Consider the following 17,593-nt stretch of genomic DNA (forward strand, 5'->3'; position numbering starts at 1 on the left):
CCGCCCCCCGGCCACCCTCCGGGCCAGAGGACAGGACTGTTCAGAGGCGGGGTTTTGCCAGGCAGGGGCAGCAGGCCGAAAGGCTGGCGAGAGGGTAATCGTGACGGCGGACGACGCGGAAGCAGGGAGCAGGGATGGGAAGGGGGGCAAAGAACAGAAACAAGGTAGCAGACTCCGAGGGTGACGGGTGGTCCTGGATGAGGCCAAACCACTTCGGGTGAAGTTAGGACTAAAATCAGATTGGCTCCAGACCACTGCTCGGTTGACGCTGGGTGCCCGAAGATAGGACAGCGATGCCTTCAAAGTCCCGAATGAAAATTACTTTCTTCCTAGAAATCTATAAAAAGGGCAAACTGCAAATGAACGTTTTCCGTAAGACCTTGGAAAATTCACCTCCCACACGTCCTTTCTAAGAAAGCTGCTTGAGGGTACAGTCCAGTAACACAAGGGAGTAAACCAAGGAAGAGGGAACTACAGGATCCACAAAACCATGCTCTAACCCGGGAAAGCAGTGATGCCCGTGACCACGACTGTGCAGAAGACCTAAGGAACCACCAGTCAGACTGGGCAGACACGCGGGGGAAGCGGGGGCGGGGGGTGGAGGGAGGCAAAAGATCACGCTTAATCGGACAAAGTAAAGACAAAGCCTGGTTTTGAAAAAAAAAAAAAAGAAGACAAAGATGAAGAAATTCTTGGAAAATTAAAATTTGTTCTAAAGGCAAAAATCCTAGAAACCACTCAACCCCCTCGGTGAACAGTATTTACACGGTCCTAATAACGTAAACAATGTACTGATTTTCAAATTAAAGACCAATTTTTTTTGTAATGTTTCTTTTTTTGACAGAATGCAAGCAGGGAAGAGTCAGAGAGAGAAGAAGACACAGAATCTGAAGCAGTCTCCAGGTTGAGCTGTCAGCATAGAGCCCGACGTGGGGCTCGAACCCATGAGATCATGACCTGAGCCGAAGTCGGACACTTAACTGACTGAGCCACCCAGGTGCCCCAATAATGTACTGATTTTCAACACAAAAATACTAGGTAGGTAAGCACGGGGAGCTACTTAATTTTGGCTACAGAACAGACTATAAATCTCCAACCCTGGATGACAGAACATAAGAGGGGAGGGCAGAAGGACTCCTGGAGGGGAAGTCAAAAGTATTTATATCCTTCTTGCTTATGAAGAAAGAGGTCAAGAGACAATGTGTCCAGTTGACAAACCAACAAATAATGGTGAAAACACATCATGTCAAGTTACCAGGGCAATGATGGAAGATCTAAAAATTGTGACGGCGCCAGACTAGGAAGTGACAGTATTACATTAGATCCAGTCTATCTGTGTCTGTGACCATAAATCCTGAAGTCAACGGATTATGCCTGAACTTGATCAGTTTAGTGACATAAAGTCATCCATCAGAAGAAACTGTTAAAAGGCAGTGGTCTCAAAGGTGAAAAGAGGCAGGACGGGAAACAGCAGCTTTTGATTCTTCTACTTTTAAGGTCATTGGCACGAATGATCTTGACCAGCGTTTCACTTGACAAAAGTCCTTTGACACAAATGCAATTTACATGCCTTTCTCCCACCCTGAAAGTCCTCTACTGAGAAAAGTAAGGCTGCCTCCCTCCCAGACTAATTTCAGGAGCAGGCCTCTCACGTCTCAGGTTAGAGCTGCCAGATGAAGTAGGCGGGGGGGGGGGGGGGGGGAGTGGAAAAGTTTAAACCAATCTTTCCACAAAATAACGGAGAAGGAGATGTGTCCTCCGGTGGTTCTCGGGACATGCTCACAGAGCCCCGACAAACCCTTACTCCCAGAAGCACCGAATGCCGTGCGGAGACACGCCCGGCATGAAGCGGGGCTGACCGAGAGCCTCACCTGGCCACTCCGCCATAATCCAAACCTTCTTCTCCCCGGAACTTGACCATCAGTCGCTTCTTCAGATCCTTTGGCCGCATCTTCATGATCTGGCGATAAGACTCCTGCACGGCAAAAAAAAAAAAAAAAGACAGCGTCAGAGAGAAGAACGGGTCGCATTCTTACTGTTCTACAGAGATTCAAGGTTGTTGGTAATGGAGCCCGAATCAGGATAAATAGTCATTTAAATGTGAGTTTGATCTGATTCCTAGTCAGAATGTTGGTCTGATGTCCAGTGTCTGATGTGGGGTAGCCCCTGTCGCCTGATCTCCCCGGGTGTCCCTCAGGAACAAGGAGCTCGTGCCGGGCAACGTCGTACCCAAAGGAAACGCACACCCCCATTTTCAGCACAATCGCTAAAGGCCTAGGGACAGACATCCTCACCAGAGTCCATTTTCTCTACACAAATTGATTTTAATGAGGCCATACTAAGAACGACTTGTGTATTGTAACCAAAAGGAAGATGTCACTGGAGAATCTGAATAGTAAAAGAATTCGGAGCCTGTTTCTGTATCTGAGGTGAAAAATCGCATAATTTCCAGGGAGTCAAGAAAAGCAAAAAAGTATTTAAAGTAAGATCTATGGGGGAACGCCTGGGTGGCTCAGTCTGTTAAGCGTCGGACTTCGGCTCAGGTCATGATCTCACAGCGTGTGAGTTCAAGCCCCGTGTCGGGCTCTGTGCTGACAGCTCAGAGCCTGGAGCCTGCTTCGGATTCTGTGTCTCCCTCTCTCTTGGCCCCTCCCCCGCTAGCGCTCTTTCTCTCTGAAAAATAAAATGTTTAAAAAAAATTTTTTTTTAATAAAGTAAGACCTATGGGAGCTTACCCAAAACACAGAACACAGGCGGCTAGCCTAACCTTCAGCTACTTTTTTGTTTTAAGTGCAACTAGCTAAACGCTTGTAGATATTTTCAGTGATAAGGCACTTCGGACTCTTCCCCTGCTTTCAATTTAATGTAATTCAAGCCTTCCCATCCCCAGAGGGAAAGGGGATGCTGAGTGGAAATGATCTAGCAGCAGAATGTGAAGAATGCAGCTCTTTTCCCTCCCTGCTCAATGGCCATTCTGGCCAGTCCATCCATTCGCCTAACCGTCGTCTGTGCCCGAGCATCGAACACGGCCCTGGGAGCTTTCAGCGCCCAGTGAAGACGGCACTGGGCTGCCTGCCGCTGTGTCTTCAGGTCTCACCCAGCCTCTTTTGATCACTCCTGCCCATGATTGCACAAAGGCAGGCAGGACGCAGCCCAAACATCACCGAGACTTTACCTTCCAATCACCTGCCTTGAGGAAAGGGCCCTGTCTACAGGAGGTCCCGCCTGTTTGGTGGCCTTGATCCCACAGGGGAGCTGTATGAAAGACAACCCTTTCCAGGAACCATCGGATCTTCCCATTTGCAGAAAAGACAATAAAGTGGCCACTTGGCCCCGAAGCTTCTCTGAGGAGGCGATGCCCTTAGGTGAGATGGCAAGAGCAGAAGGAGGGATTGGTTCTGGAGAAACCATGCGGACTGCAGGAATATATGACCGGCACACAGAAGAGGATTTACAGTGTTATTTAGTGCTAGTTTCTGTGTGAGTCTCTGTATTTTCGTTTCAGAAGCTCTCTAGCTTTTAAACTCCTACCACAGGAGGAAGTCCAGTCTGTCTCTCTATATGGCCATCAATCCTGAAAAAGCCCTGCAATTCGCTGAGTGATAAAATCGGTACCTGAAACACCAAACAGAAAGAACCCGCTGTCTGTCAACAGGGTTTTTTAACAGTCTATGCCTCCCTGCTGGTCGCGCCGAATCCCATACCTCAAATATTTCTTCTCTGGACACTTCGATGCGGCAATGACCAGCTTGGGGTTGCTGAAGCGAAAGCTCGTGTCTGAGGACCTTCAGCTTCTGGACTAAATCCCTCTCGTATCTCTGGGCGGGAAGCTCCTCATCCTCCACCGAGCCCTCGCTGGGCAATGGCAGCGGCTGGCTGGGCTCCTTTAGTTGGCACTGGTGACTTGAGAAGAACAGAAACATCAAGGTCACCCCAAAAGTAGCGGCCCAGGGAGCCACAAGCAATGCCCCCCACTGGTGAGGGACTGAGAAGCGAGCTCATCACACAGACCTGCAAGGAGAGATGTTCCCTCTGCTGACATAACCATGTATGAAGACACATAAACACTGACAGTGGCCACCACTGGCCTAAATACAGAGGTCCAAATATGGCTTCAATCAAGAAGATACCCCAGTTCCAAGCAACTGCTTACCCTACAGCTTATCACTGCTGTAAATAAAAACAGAAATTGCTGTCATTTATCACACATCTGGTATGGATCTGAGAGACTGACCGATGCATTACTAGACGCGCCTTGGTAGTCAAAATTCAATGGAGCTGACGTGAAAACTTTCACGAGCAGGTTATCGTACAAGAGCAAACAAGGCAAGTGCGATCTAATGGGAACTATTCCTCATTTTCACGACCAAGAGATTTCTAAGCCCACTCACAAAACTCCAGCAAAATCAAGGACTAGGACTAGTAGAGGGATGAAGTGGCATTCGTCTTGTCCAGGTTTGGCCCCTAAGGTCAGGTGTCGGTGAGAAGAGCCACATGGGGCTCTTACGTTCTTGAGAACACGACAGACCCAGAACACTGACTGTGGGATCCAAGATAACTCCCAGTTCCAAGTCATCCAGGAAGGACGGGCCCAGGAACAGGCTCTGGCAAGCAGCAATATGGACTGCGGCAGCCCGTCCAGATGGTGACGAGCGGGCACTAAGAAAGAGCCTGGCTTCAGGGGCTCTCGTGCCAAGGGCCACACACTCCCTCAGAGAGCCACGTGCGGGAGCTTTGAACATGGAGCTGTACTGCCTAATGCTGTCATCTCAGTGACTTTTATTTAGGCTGCAAGCAAGAAAAGACGGCAACAATACAGTTTCAAAACTGTTCACAACTGAGGCGCCTAGGTGGCTCAGTCGGTTAAGCCTCTGACTTCGGCTCAGGTCATGATCTCACAGTTCGTGAGTTCGAGCCCCGCATCAGGCTCTGGGCTGACAGCTCAGAGCTTGGACCCTGCTTCAGATTCTGTGTTTCCCTCTCTCTGCCCCTCCCCAACTCATGCTCTCGCTCTCAAAAATAAACATTAAGGAAAAAAAAAAAAAAACTGCTCACGGCTGTCCTGAGAGTTTAAAAACCCGCAACTGTCCACCAGACATTTATTATATTTCGCTTACACTTAACCTCCACTAACAAACAACACAGTCGATAAATTAAGGGAAATATTAGTAGAAAACATTAAATTACAAGCGTAAGAAATCTACAAAGATTCTGTACAAGTCTTACTTCATGATGTGATGTAACCTTGGGTCTGTAAACTGGGTTGTTCGGTTATTATGATCTACAAAATATATTCTCCCCGAGACTGTACTTCTGACTTCCCAGCCTGGTGGCAGTGGTCCGAGTTCATCACAGTTCACGCTGTTAAGGTCTCTGCCGAAATGGAAGAGAACAGACAGGTTTGTCCATCTGAGTGTGGAGGCACGAAACCAAAATGTCAGCAAGAGGAACCACAGGAGTCCCTGATCAATGCGGCCAACGTCCCATTCTGCTAAGAGGGACAGTCACGGCGCGACTCACGCCAAACTCCCACTGAGTCCAGGACTCCGTGCTGCAGGTGGCAGCGAAACCCGACAGATAAAAACGGAGCTCTAGGAGCCCATGACCCTGATGGGGAACACGGCTCATGGTCTACCCAGGGAACAGCGTTTCTTCCTCGAAAGAGGGCCAAGTAGCAGGAGGTAGATGATTGTTGTCAGAAAACCATCTGAATTTACAAGTTAAATTAAATGCTCAAGGTCACAAAGGTGGCTTCACTTGAAAGGCTCCCAGAAGCGCAAGTTCAAGGGGATACACTGACACCCCTTCAAAATCTCACAGTTGAGAACAGCAGCACCGGGAAGCGGCCTTCTCGTGCTTTCCTTGCCTTTGTTACACGCGTGTCTCTGATTCTAACCTCTTGGTGAATGATCTCAGTACAATCCGGCCACATGGGAACAACATTACTGGCCAGGTTGCTTGTCTAATCAGCACAAAGCCTGACGTTTCTTACAGCGGGTACTAGAGACACCTCATTCGTTTGCAGGTAATATTTCCATTCTAATTATAGACACTGAATCTTAAATTCAACAGAGACTTGGAAAGTCGGCAACAAGAAGTCTTTCTCAGATGAAACAAGTGATGAATTAAAAGGATGTGAGCATTACTAGAAATGTTATTAGGTAGTAATGCTATTCTGAAACAAAACAAAACAAAACAAAATTTGGAAGGGAAAGCAAAACGAAGGAAAAAAAGAAGAAACTTAACTCCATTACAGGGTGGGGGAGGGGCGGGGGTCTCTCTGACCTGGGCTCAGATGTATGGCCTTGTAGAAGGAAATCGCATAGAAAAGCTTCATCTCCCCCAGGAATGGTCCCCAAGGGACTGAGGCAAGAGGGACAGTAAAGTAGAAGAGAGAAAGGGTAATAGAGTCTTTACATTTCCTGTGTAACTTTTTATTATGGAAAACTTTAAGCACATCAAAAAGTAGAGAGAGACCACTAATGAATCACCAACCTCGACAATTATCAACTCGTCACCCTATTGCAAACCTAATCCCCCCTCCACTCCCCCCACCCCAGTTACTTGAAGCAAATCCCAGACGTGCTATCATTTCATCGCCCGAAATGATATCAGTATTGATATCAATGCATCGTTGGTATTTTTAGTGTAAAATGGGAACAGCACATCTCGAAGGGCTTATTGGCTTTTCAAGCAAGGGCACGTGTGATTTCACCTAGAGCAAGGGTCTCTTTCAGTTACTTGATCTGATCTCAAGACACAGGTTTGCTTCCTAAAGGACCCACGGGCGGTACAGTAGCCGCCCACTGACCACGTGGAGTCTGAAGGGGGCAGCAGAGAGCCTGGGCCCAAGACCCTGGGATGACTCCTTCAAGCCCCAGGGGTGCTCCCTATCGTGGAGGGCAGGCATGAGGGAAGAAGTGCTGGCAGAGGGGCGCTGACGGTGCACGTCTAGCAAACGTACCTTGGTATCCTGGGGTCGTGCCACGTGCTAACTCCGGTCTGCGTGTGCAAAAAGTAAACTTGCCCCTGCACCGTTGTCCTTTGCTCTGCACAAGAAATCAGAGGGCGCAATTAGTTCAATTCCAAAGAGTTTTCAACGAACCCTCTTAAGCACAGAGTCTAAGCTTCCTTTCAATATTCTTTAAAATCAGGGAGGAAAGGACAGTGGGTAGCTTCCGCCTGACCTCCCACTTGACAAGCCCCATGGAAGTATCTGGGCGGCTCTCACTTCTTCCTGCCCACACCTGCGGAGGCAGCGATCTCCTTACTTGGCCACACCCCAGGAGTCCCTTCCATCTTGGTGCCGACCTCCCCTTGGCCCCGTCACCTCCGTCTGCTCTCACTTCTGCTGTTCTCTGCACATCTAAATTATATTCCTCCCTCACCGGGTTCTCCCCTCTGCGGCGGTCAGATGATCCCTTCCGTCCCTTCTTTCCCTTGTACCCGACGCCGAGCTTCCCACATTCAAATTACTGAACGCTCCATCCACCCTCATCCAGCCCACGCATCATTTTGGATTTTTTTTTTGGTATTCATTTGCCTAAAATTTTCACACGATTGCTAAACTGGGAGACTGGAGTGATTGCTGACAAATTCATGATGCACCAGATTTATCACCACCTTTTTTACTTGGCTTTCTTCTGACACGACCATTGCACGGCCCCACTCTGCAAATGTCCACAGTTACCGCACGTACAAGTTACTAAAACAAGCTTAAGGAATGCAACCCTGCCGCTCACACTCCAGCGTGGCTGGGTGGGTTCTCTTACCATAGCCTTCGGGCAGTTCTGGCGACTGGTGGCCGTGGGGACGGTTCTGAGGTGTCTGTAGTGACCCCCGGACCTCAGGATTTCGAAGTCGCTGTGCCTGGAGCCTTTGATCTTGACTTGGGGATTCCACAAACCTGCAGTCCCCTCCCCCAGCCGCAGCACCAGTACTGTCTGTGTAAGGGGCTGGCTCCTCCATGAAGCAGCTGAGAGGCCTTCCAGGTCCTGAGTCTTCATACACAGTTCTAGAAAGGAGAGCAGCACAGCACACATGGGAACACCGGCCCAACACAAGTGCCCAAAACCACACCCGTTTACTGTGCTTTTCTTCAACAAGATAGATGCCCCCAAGTGCCCAGCTGTACGAGATTCCTTCTGTCCCATCTAAACAGAAAGGTAGACTTTTTCATGAGGAACAAGCAGCCAGAGGGAGCCATCTGTCAAGTGCCAGAGAGGCCACGGGTGGGATCTCATCCTCGGGGAGAGTTGAATGATTCAAAAACCCAACCTTGTACTGTAAGGAGCTCGCAAAATGAAATTTCGTATTTCTTGCTTTAAAATCAAATCCACGGGGGCACCTGAGTGCTCGGTCAGTTAAGCGTCTGACTTCTGCTCAGGTCATGATCCCATGGTTTGTGAGTTTGAGCCCCACGTCGGGGTGCTGACAGCTCAGAGCTTGGAGCCTGCTTCAGATTCTGTGTCTCCCTCTCTCTCTCTGCCCACCCCCACCCCCGGCTCTCTCACTCTCCCTCTCTCAAAAATAAACACACACACACACACACACACACACACACACACACATTTTCAAATCCATACTCCACTTTCCTTGTTACTTTACTCTCTAGTAGACCTTCAGGTTACATAAATACAGCAATGACTTTAAGTGCTCTCTAACATAAATCTTTACCTCCTGAACTTTTTTGAAGACAATTCACCTTAAAGGCTATTTTTTGAAGACTATTCACCTTAAAGCCTATTTTCCCTCATTAGCATTAAAAAAAAATCATACATTGAAAACTTTCAAATATATACACAAATTGAGAGACTACCTCAACAACCCCCCCAAACTTGTCACCCAGCTACAACAACGGGCATCTCACAGCTACTCCTCCAGTGTCTGCCCTCTGCCAGGTTATTCTGAAACCAGTCCCGAAGTGTTTCCATTTCACCCTTAAATACTTCAGCTTATGTCTTGAGAAAACAAGGACTTCTTCCATCATCGTGACTAAAAACAGTACACTCATTTTTTTTAAATATCATCAAATACTAGTGTCCAAATTTCCCCAGCCAATTTTCTCATTACTCAGAATATAAACAAGGTCCCCAACGTGCATTTAGTAGGTAGGTATGTCTCTTTAAGTCTCTTTTATTATGAATTGTAGATTCTCTTCCTCTTTATTTCTCTTCCAACGTAATTGTTGAAGAGTTGTCTTCTACACTCTCCAGAGCGCCCCCTTCTGGATGCTGCTTAGTGTTCGGCAGCAATTTCTCGGTCCTCTTTCCAAGGGGTGTGTTAATGTCAGATTAACTCTCTTTTCTGCTGTTTTAGCAGCTATTAATGGTTACTGCCCAGCTCCATTAAGGCATTGGGGATCACAAAACTGTGATAGTGACCAATGAGCTTTTAAGTTTTTCTGTGTGTGTTTTAGGGTTTTTCTGCTGAGTGTCGTTATGAACTCAAGAATTTTAATATATTTGATTTGTTTCAATCCACTAGTTATAATTCTTTCTTTAATTTTGTAATGTTTATTTATTTATTTAGAGACAGATGCAGCAAATGGGGGAGGGGCAGAGAGAGGGAGAGGGAGAGGGAGAGGGAGAGGGAGAGGGAGAGGGAGAGGGAGAGGGAGAGGGAGAGGGAGACAGAATTCCAAGTAGGCTCCGTGCTGTCTGCGCAGAGCCCAACATGGGGCTCAATCTCACAGACCTGATCATGACCTGAGCCGAAATCAAGAGTCGGAGGCTTAACTGACTGAGCCACCCAGGCGCCCCTACGGTTATAATTCTTACTGATGCTCAAACTCCCATCTTTGGCCAGCGCAAACCTCTTTAAATTGGATCCTGAGTCTTATGGGCACAACCCCCACTAGTCTTTACAGCTTCCTTTATAAACAAGGAAACTGGACCCCAGTTTTATCCCAAACTGCATCTCAAGCATTCGGCACAAAGGTGTGAAGGCTGTTTCATAGACAGTGAGAGCCCAAGGCAGCAGAGAACTCAGCAGGCATCGCCACGGGGATACGTACCCTTCATTCTCTAACAGTCCTCGGCAGTCTACCACAGACCCTCCAGTGCCTATTCTGTCTCGTGTCTGTAAACTGACTAAAACAGAAAAGAACGTCTTGCATTAAAACCCAGTGGCATTCCATACAGTTGTGATACAGTGAGCCATTGCAAAGGTGTAACTTACGTACAATAGTATCATACAAAGCGAGGCACATGTATATACATAAACACAGCTAGTCCTGTGCTTTCATGTCTGAAGCATTTACTCCATTACATTAGCTCTACACCACTGCATACTGTCTGGAACATTCCTTGTAAATGTGGAGGAGAGGCTGTGTTTTCACGCTCTCCATAAAAATAACAAATTCCCGGTATTCACTTCCTCTAAGTTACCTCACTTTTTAAGAAGATCTTGACTCATGTTTAATAAGGACACGGAGAGCACTTTCAGCATCTGCAAAGCCTAGATGAATTTAAATATTTATTCTCTGTCCCTACTGTGAACAACAAAGACGTTTACAAAGTTGCTTCTAGTTACTCGTTTTTCCCCTGGCACATCACTCCACAGAGAAAAAGAAATCACAGACAGGAAAAGCATTAAGTGAGAACTTTCTCATTATGATAGTTTTCAGGATGCATACCCACTGTTGACTTATTTTGGGTCAAATATATTCAAGACAATACCTAAAAGATTTGGGGTCGTGACTCACTCCGGTACACTGCTAAAATACTAGGTTTTCTCCGATTCCTTGCAATGCACACAGGCAACATTTGAATTACCCTAAAATGCTAATGAAATGGGGTGGATAACAGAACAAGCCACTTAACAGATAAATAAATCACTTCCAATGGAACACCTCCAGTCAACACTTGTAACACTAGCACATTCGATCTTTTTTTTTTATCCTAAAGAATTCAATCCTGACTCTATAAAATCCTATCACATGGAAGTCTTCAGAAGTCATCTTTGCCTTTTATGCATATTACAGGTCTTCCTGAAGAAACTATTTCTCAACTCTGGTACATGTGGCCACCACTCTTGTCACGTACACTTGGTTAAGACCGTGGCAAACTAATTGTCTATTAACGTGGTGATTAAAATTATATTTAAAAATTATAACCTGAAATCTTTTTGTAGCCTAGTCATTTTAACTCAACTTGGAATGACAGGATGAAGAGAATTCAATAAAATAATAAAACCACACAAGACGAAAGTTTCTAGCGCGGAAAAGATGGCCCCGGATGTGGCTCGTCCTTTGAAAATATGTCACCACGGTCAGTGCCCGAGTGCGCTTTCTCGGTGATGGAGAGCTGAATGTTAAATTTTGAAAAAGCATCTCTTTATACAGATGAGAAAGTTCTTACCCACTATTTGGCCACGAACTGCATCAGTATCTGAGGGAGTTAGTTTGCATAGATCCAAACGCTGGTCTGCAAACAAATAATTCAAAACTTAACCCAGGGAAATGTTAACTAGGGAGGAGGGCAGGAATTCTGTATTCGGTATTCAAAAGGAAAAAAAAAAACAAAACGAAAAGATGCCTCATAACCCTTCTTCAGTTGTACTATAAGGCAGAAGAGCATTTTGGTTCTTACATCCAGTATCTTTTAATCTGCTGATGGCGTTGGAAAGCAGCCGCGCACAGCCCAGAAAGCCAGCTCCCTGCTTCTTGTGAATCTTCTTGTGGTTCCACACGCTGATGGTTATGGAATCAGTTTTCCCAACATATCTGAAAACATACAAACTCCTTTTGAATTGCCTCTTTGAATTACGATAGCCCGTTGAGATTTCATCTGATTGACTTCTTAGTACAAAGGAATCCTTTTAAAATGACGTTGGCTCTATACACCCCACACATAGCAGGTGCTCAATAAATACACATCTACTAACTTCAAGGGGCTGGGGAAAGGCCGACAGCCAGTTATGTAAGAAGCATACGTGCGTAACTACATCATGATAATCATCCTATAACAGAGATTCACGATATTTTTATGGTTCCAAAGGACGATGACATAATTCATAAAATCTCACCAATTAAGCTTAACGTAGAATACTAGTTTGCAGCAAGGGCCTACTTATAAACCACAGATGCACCCAAAGCACATTAAAGAGTGCTTTCTACCTCCACCTACTCTTCATGCAAATCAACCAGAGGGCAGTTTTCGGGAAAAGGGGCAACAACCATCTCCCAAGCCACTTAGGATTCCTGAGTGTAACTAAAATGAGTCTTGGAATCTGGTTACAAAAAATCCCACCCAGACTCCATGCAATCTGTATTAACACAAAACCAGTAACCACTCAGTGTTCTTTTGATGACACTGTCTTAGCAGGGCCATGAAAACATAGGTGTATCTAAAATCATGGTCTTCAAAGTGCGATCCATCTTAGGAATGAATGTTACATCCATTCGATCCTACCGAGCTATATTTTCTACAACAAACTTCATCTTCTCTTGTAGAAAATATAGTTCCTACTAAAAAGTAGAAATTTTAAAAATCAATAGAAATATAAGCAATATATATTAGAATAATAAGTATGTACAATAATAATGCATTTTCAAAAAGATTTTATTTTTAAGTAATCTCTACATCCCACATGGGGCTCGAACTCACAACCCTGAGATCAAAGAGTTCCTTGCTACACCGACTGAGCCAGCCAGATGCCCCAATAATAATGCATTTTTAAAGTAAAACTCTACAACAAGCTTCAGAGGTTCACTGTGGAGGAGGCCGGGGGGGGGGGGGGGAACAGCATACAAAGGACCTGAACTATACCCCTTTTTCTCCTGTCAGCATGGCCAGGAGATGGACAAGTTTGAAAAACACAGTACGGAAGCAAACCATAAAAATCTATGAACATGTCAAATGCAAGAACTTCCAAGTATACAATAAAATTAGGCAATATGTATTCATGTGGTTATTAGTGAGAAGTTAGTAATCATTTTTATTTTATTATTAAGTGCTTCTCTTGAAAGCTAGATTCCTGGTGCTCCCCAAATGGCTTAACAGAATATTCAACTCACAGATCATAGTGCTGGTTCCATTTTGGGTCCAATGTGTTTTTCACAGTGTCCGTTGAGTGGCACTGCCCAGATCCATCCACCACAATCTTTGCAAAGGGGTCGGGGAGTCCTAAAGGAGAGGAGACGGCCACACCGGGATGAGACTACACATCCATCCATGTGACACAGAACACAGTCTCACAGGCTACAGAGAGCTTTGAGATCATCTAATTTGGTGAAGAACTTTACCCTGGGGCACTGTATTCTCTAATTTAGGGTTAGTTTGATCAGCAAAATAAGTTATTTCTATTTAGCTTTCTAAGAAAGGCAACCCAGTCTGACGCCACAGATTTTTAGGGGCTAGAAAACTACAAAAACTAGGCTTAAATTTAGAATCATTTCTGATGATCACCAACTGGGCTAATTAAATGGAAGAAAGGAGATCTATAATTCATTATATTTATACCTCCTAAAAAAATAACACCTAGCAATCTTACTTACTGGGCTTTGTCTATTTTATCTACGAACCCAAGTATTCACCACGTCTTAATTAGGTGGGTTCCTAAATGCTGGCGTATGAGTCGCACAGATTTATAGGATCAGAGAGGCGGCAAGTTAAGGGTTTTAGAGACATGCTTGATGGGGACCACTACTCCGGAGGTTCCCAGCTCCTTGAATAAGGCCTGTGAACCTAAGTTTCTTCACCTTTAAAGTGTGAATAATACCACTTAAGAACTGAGCTGCATTCTTGTGAGGATCAGAGAGTGAAGAAGTTCATGCTGCAGGCACCGACTTGACAGTGGTGAATTTCTGCAGTTAAGGGGTGATTTCTTCCTTTGGAAAAAGATCCCCTCTGGTTTTTACGCTTCCTTTAATTATGAGGCTTTTAAAATGTGATTCCATTTCTAAAATTTGACTAACAATTTGACTCAAACCCAGCTCTTTTACAGAAAAGCGTCTCGTGTGTAATTGAGCTGAGAACACTTCATCCAGCAGAAAGCAACAGATTCAGGGCTGGAAAGACGGAGAAGACAGGGTGCGGCCGGAACAGGGAGTGAGACAGTTTCTCTTGTATGAGTTATAACGCTACGCCTAGGAGCTCGAAGCCTCCACATTGTTGCCAACTTGGAAATGAAGTTTGTCAAACCATGGGTCCGTTCGGTAGAAGGCAGAACTCTGAGGGGAATATGTCCAGTGTTGTCTTTTTTTTTTTTTAAGTTCAAATTACAAAAATATGTGAAGAATACGAATACTGTAAGAGAGCAAAAGCAGGTGTGTACTTACTGAAGAAATCTTTCTTTGCAAGGTTCTTGGCACATAACACTGAAAACAAACAGAAATGCTAGGGTTAGCATTTATGGAGAAGATTTTCATCGCATCTAGTTGCTATGGACTGGATTGTATTGGACCCACCCCTGGGCCCTCAATTCACGTGTTGAAGCCCTAAGCCCACTGTGATAGCATTTGCAAGAGACCTTCATAGGAGGTGCTTACACTTAGATGGGGTCATCAGGGTGGGGCCTTAAGGTGGGATTAGTGCCCTATAAGAAGAGACCACAGAACTCGCTCTCGGTCTGTTCTCCATGTAAGGGCGCAGCAACATGGCTGTCTATATGCCAGAAGTGGGCCCTCACCAAGAACCAAATCTGCCAGCGCCTTGATCTTGGGCTTTTCCAGCCTCCAGAATGGTGAGAAATAAATGTTCAAGCCATCTAGTCTATGGTATTCCATTATATCAGCACAAACAATTGAGACACAAGTCTATATTTGCAACACAAAAAAAATTCTAAAAATTATCTTTGCCAATGACGTCTTTCAAGTTAATAGCACATCACACACACACACACACACACACACACACACACACACACACACGCGCGCGCGCACAAACTGACAAGCAACTAAAAAGTATTTTCTCCTCCAATTGGGAGTCAGCCATAACAAATATAATTTTTTTTTACTTTTTTTTAATGTTTACTTATTTTTGAGACAGAGAGAGAGGGAGAGAGAGAGAGAGAGAGAGAGAGAGGGAGAGAAAGCACAAGCAGGAGAGGGGCAGAGAGAGAAGGGGACACAGAATCTGAGGCAGGATCCAGGCTCCAAGCTGTCAGCGCAGAGCCCAACACAGGGCTCGAACTCATGAGCCATGAGATCATGACCTGAGCCAGAGTCGGCCACTTAACTGAGCCACCCAGGCACCCCTAAAATGTTTTAATTTAAACTTGAAATCTGAAACACACAGAAATGGATTTATCAATATGCTCTTATGACTGCATAGGATCCCATGAATGCCAATTCAAACGAAGACCTACAATATTTACCTGTATAGCTCCTGCTGATAGCAACAAAAGGAGCTGTGCATCTCTGATAGTCTAATAAATAAGACAATTTTGCAAATGCTAGACAATAGAAAGCAAGGGGAGATTGATAGAAAATATTGGGCCATCATCAAGTGCTGTCAAAAGCAAATGAGAAAATACATATTAAGAATTTAGCACAGGGGTGCCTGGCTGGCTCAGTTGATTGAGTGTCCAACTTCAGCTCGGGTCACGATCTCACAGTTCATGAGTTCAAGCCCTGCTTTGGGCTCTGTGCTGATAGCTCAGGGCCTGAAGCCTGCTTCGGATTCTGTGTCTCCCCCTCTCTGTGCCCCTCCCCCACTCATGCTCTGTCTCTGTCTCTCAAAAATAAATAAACATTAAAAAAATAAAAAAAGAATTTAGCATGGGGGTGCCTGGCTGGCTCAGGCAGAAGAGCATGTGACTCTTGATCTTGGGGTTGTGAGTTCAGGCCCCACGTCAAATGTAGAGATTACTTAAAAATAAAATCTTTGTTAAAAGAAAAAAAGAATTTAGCACAATGTTGGCATAGAGACAGAACACAAAGCTACTGTTATTGTAATAATGAGGTGGCATCAATTACTGTGAAGAAATTTTGTCACCTAATCTGTCACATGATTAAAGCTTACCAGATCAAGGGAAAATACACCAATGGCACTTTTAGAGTGCTTCACAAATTTTGCCAATTTTCAAGAATGTAGTATTTTTTTTAATTTTTAATGTTTATTTTTGAGAGAGAGACAGAGCACAAGCAGAGGAGGAGCAGAGAGAGAGGGAGACACAAAATCTGAAGTAGGTTCCAGGCCCAAAGTGGGGCTCGAACTCAGAAACCATGAGATCATGACCTGAGCCTAAGTCAGACACTTAACCAACGGAGCCACCCAGGCACCCCAAGAATATAGTGTTTTACTATAAACATTTTAATATATTCATATGATATATTGCTCTGCAAACTTTTCACTTAACATATTTTTTGTATAACAGCATTATCAGATATAATTCATACACTATACAGCTCATCTATTTAAAGTGTGTGATTCAGTGGTTTTTTAGTATATTCACAGGGCCACAGGATTGTACAACCATCACCATCAATTTTATTTTATTTTTTTAAGTTTATTTATTTTGAGAGAGAGAGAGAGAGAGAGAGCGCACAGGAGTGAACGTGAGCAGGGGAGGGGCAGAGAGAGAGGGAGAGAATCGCAAGCAGGCTCCATGCTGTGAGCACAGAGCCCAAAGTGGGGCTCGATCTCACAAACTGTGAAATCATGAGCTGAGCCGAAATCAAGAGTCAGACGCTTAACCAACTGAGCCACCCAGGCACCCCATCACCATCAATTTTAGAACATTTTCATCATCCCTCCAGATAGAGATCCCCTACTCATCAGCAATTATTCTTCAGTTAACCTCAACTCCCTCTACCCCGCTCCTAGGCAGCCACTTATCTACTTTATGTCTTTGTGGATGTGCCTATCCTGGTCAGTTCATATAAACGGAATCATACAGTACACAGTATTTTGTGACTGGCTTTGTCCGCTAAGCAGGTTTTTTAAAGTTCACCCATGTTGTAGCATGAATCAGTGATACTCCATTGTACGGAAAGACCACATTTTCTTTATCCATTTATCAGCTCACAGACATTTGGGTTGTTTCCAATTCAGGGCCACTATGAATAATGCCATACAAGTTGTTGTGTAGACATAGATTTTTGTTTCTCTTGTTGGGAACCTACGAGCCGTTATGCTGCACATTTCGAGGACGTGTCAGACTGTTTTCCTCAGCATCCGCACCATTTTATCTTCCCACTAGCGGTGTCTAAGGGCTCCCATTTCTCCACGCCCTCGCTAATACTTACTGTCTCCGTGGCTTTTCATCTCTCTGGTTGTCATTTGCATTTCTCTGATGACTAATGACTTTGAGCATCTTTTCATATGCTTACTGGCTACTGGTATATCTTCTCTGGAGAAATTTCTATTTAAAACTTTTTTTTTTGCCCATTTTTAAGTTGGGTTATTTGCCCTTTTATGTGAGAATTCTTCATTCTAAATATGTCAATATCTACAGACAAGATATCCTCATCAGATACAGGATTTGCAAATATTCTCTCATTCTGTGGGCTTTCATTTTCTTGATGGTGTTCTTCGAAGCAACAAAGTTTTAATTTTGAGAAAGCCCAATGTACCTATTTTCTTTGTCGCTTGTGCTTTTGGGGTCATGTTTAAGAAGGCCTTGCCTAACAAAAGGTGTTAGAAATTTA

The 17,593-nt window shown here is 44.8% G+C and overlaps 1 protein-coding gene and 1 long non-coding RNA gene across 8 annotated transcripts in view; one reads left to right on the forward strand and one right to left on the reverse strand.

Moving 5' to 3' along the window:
* The window catches only part of LOC102901870, a 39,102-nt gene extending 24,390 nt beyond the window's left edge, over window positions 1-14,712 (forward strand). Inside the window, exon 3 of the long non-coding RNA XR_442116.5 lies at window positions 13,937-14,712. This is a non-coding gene — a long non-coding RNA (uncharacterized LOC102901870). The remainder of the gene's footprint in view (window positions 1-13,936) is intronic.
* The window catches only part of SMURF1 (SMAD specific E3 ubiquitin protein ligase 1), a 109,365-nt gene that overhangs the window by 17,374 nt on the left and 74,398 nt on the right, over window positions 1-17,593 (reverse strand). For 3 of the 7 annotated variants that reach the window (XM_045048097.1, XM_045048098.1, XM_045048096.1), the window contains exons 2-13: window positions 14,282-14,320; window positions 13,019-13,127; window positions 11,592-11,725; window positions 11,361-11,426; window positions 10,016-10,091; window positions 7,773-8,014; window positions 6,965-7,049; window positions 6,286-6,363; window positions 5,227-5,373; window positions 3,705-3,903; window positions 3,532-3,615; window positions 1,872-1,975 (exon numbers count right to left, since the gene is read on the reverse strand). In XM_045048097.1, coding sequence (XP_044904032.1) covers window positions 1,872-1,975; window positions 3,532-3,615; window positions 3,705-3,903; window positions 5,227-5,373; window positions 6,286-6,363; window positions 6,965-7,049; window positions 7,773-8,014; window positions 10,016-10,091; window positions 11,361-11,426; window positions 11,592-11,725; window positions 13,019-13,127; window positions 14,282-14,320 — 1,363 coding nt within the window. The remainder of the gene's footprint in view (window positions 1-1,871; window positions 1,976-3,531; window positions 3,616-3,704; window positions 3,904-5,226; window positions 5,374-6,285; window positions 6,364-6,964; window positions 7,050-7,772; window positions 8,015-10,015; window positions 10,092-11,360; window positions 11,427-11,591; window positions 11,726-13,018; window positions 13,128-14,281; window positions 14,321-17,593) is intronic. The other 4 variants (XM_023246790.2, XM_023246789.2, XM_045048099.1 and 1 more) reach the window with 3 other exon arrangements.

Source organism: Felis catus, chromosome E3, assembly GCF_018350175.1.
Source record: "Felis catus isolate Fca126 chromosome E3, F.catus_Fca126_mat1.0, whole genome shotgun sequence".
Taxonomy (NCBI): Eukaryota; Metazoa; Chordata; class Mammalia; order Carnivora; family Felidae; genus Felis; species Felis catus.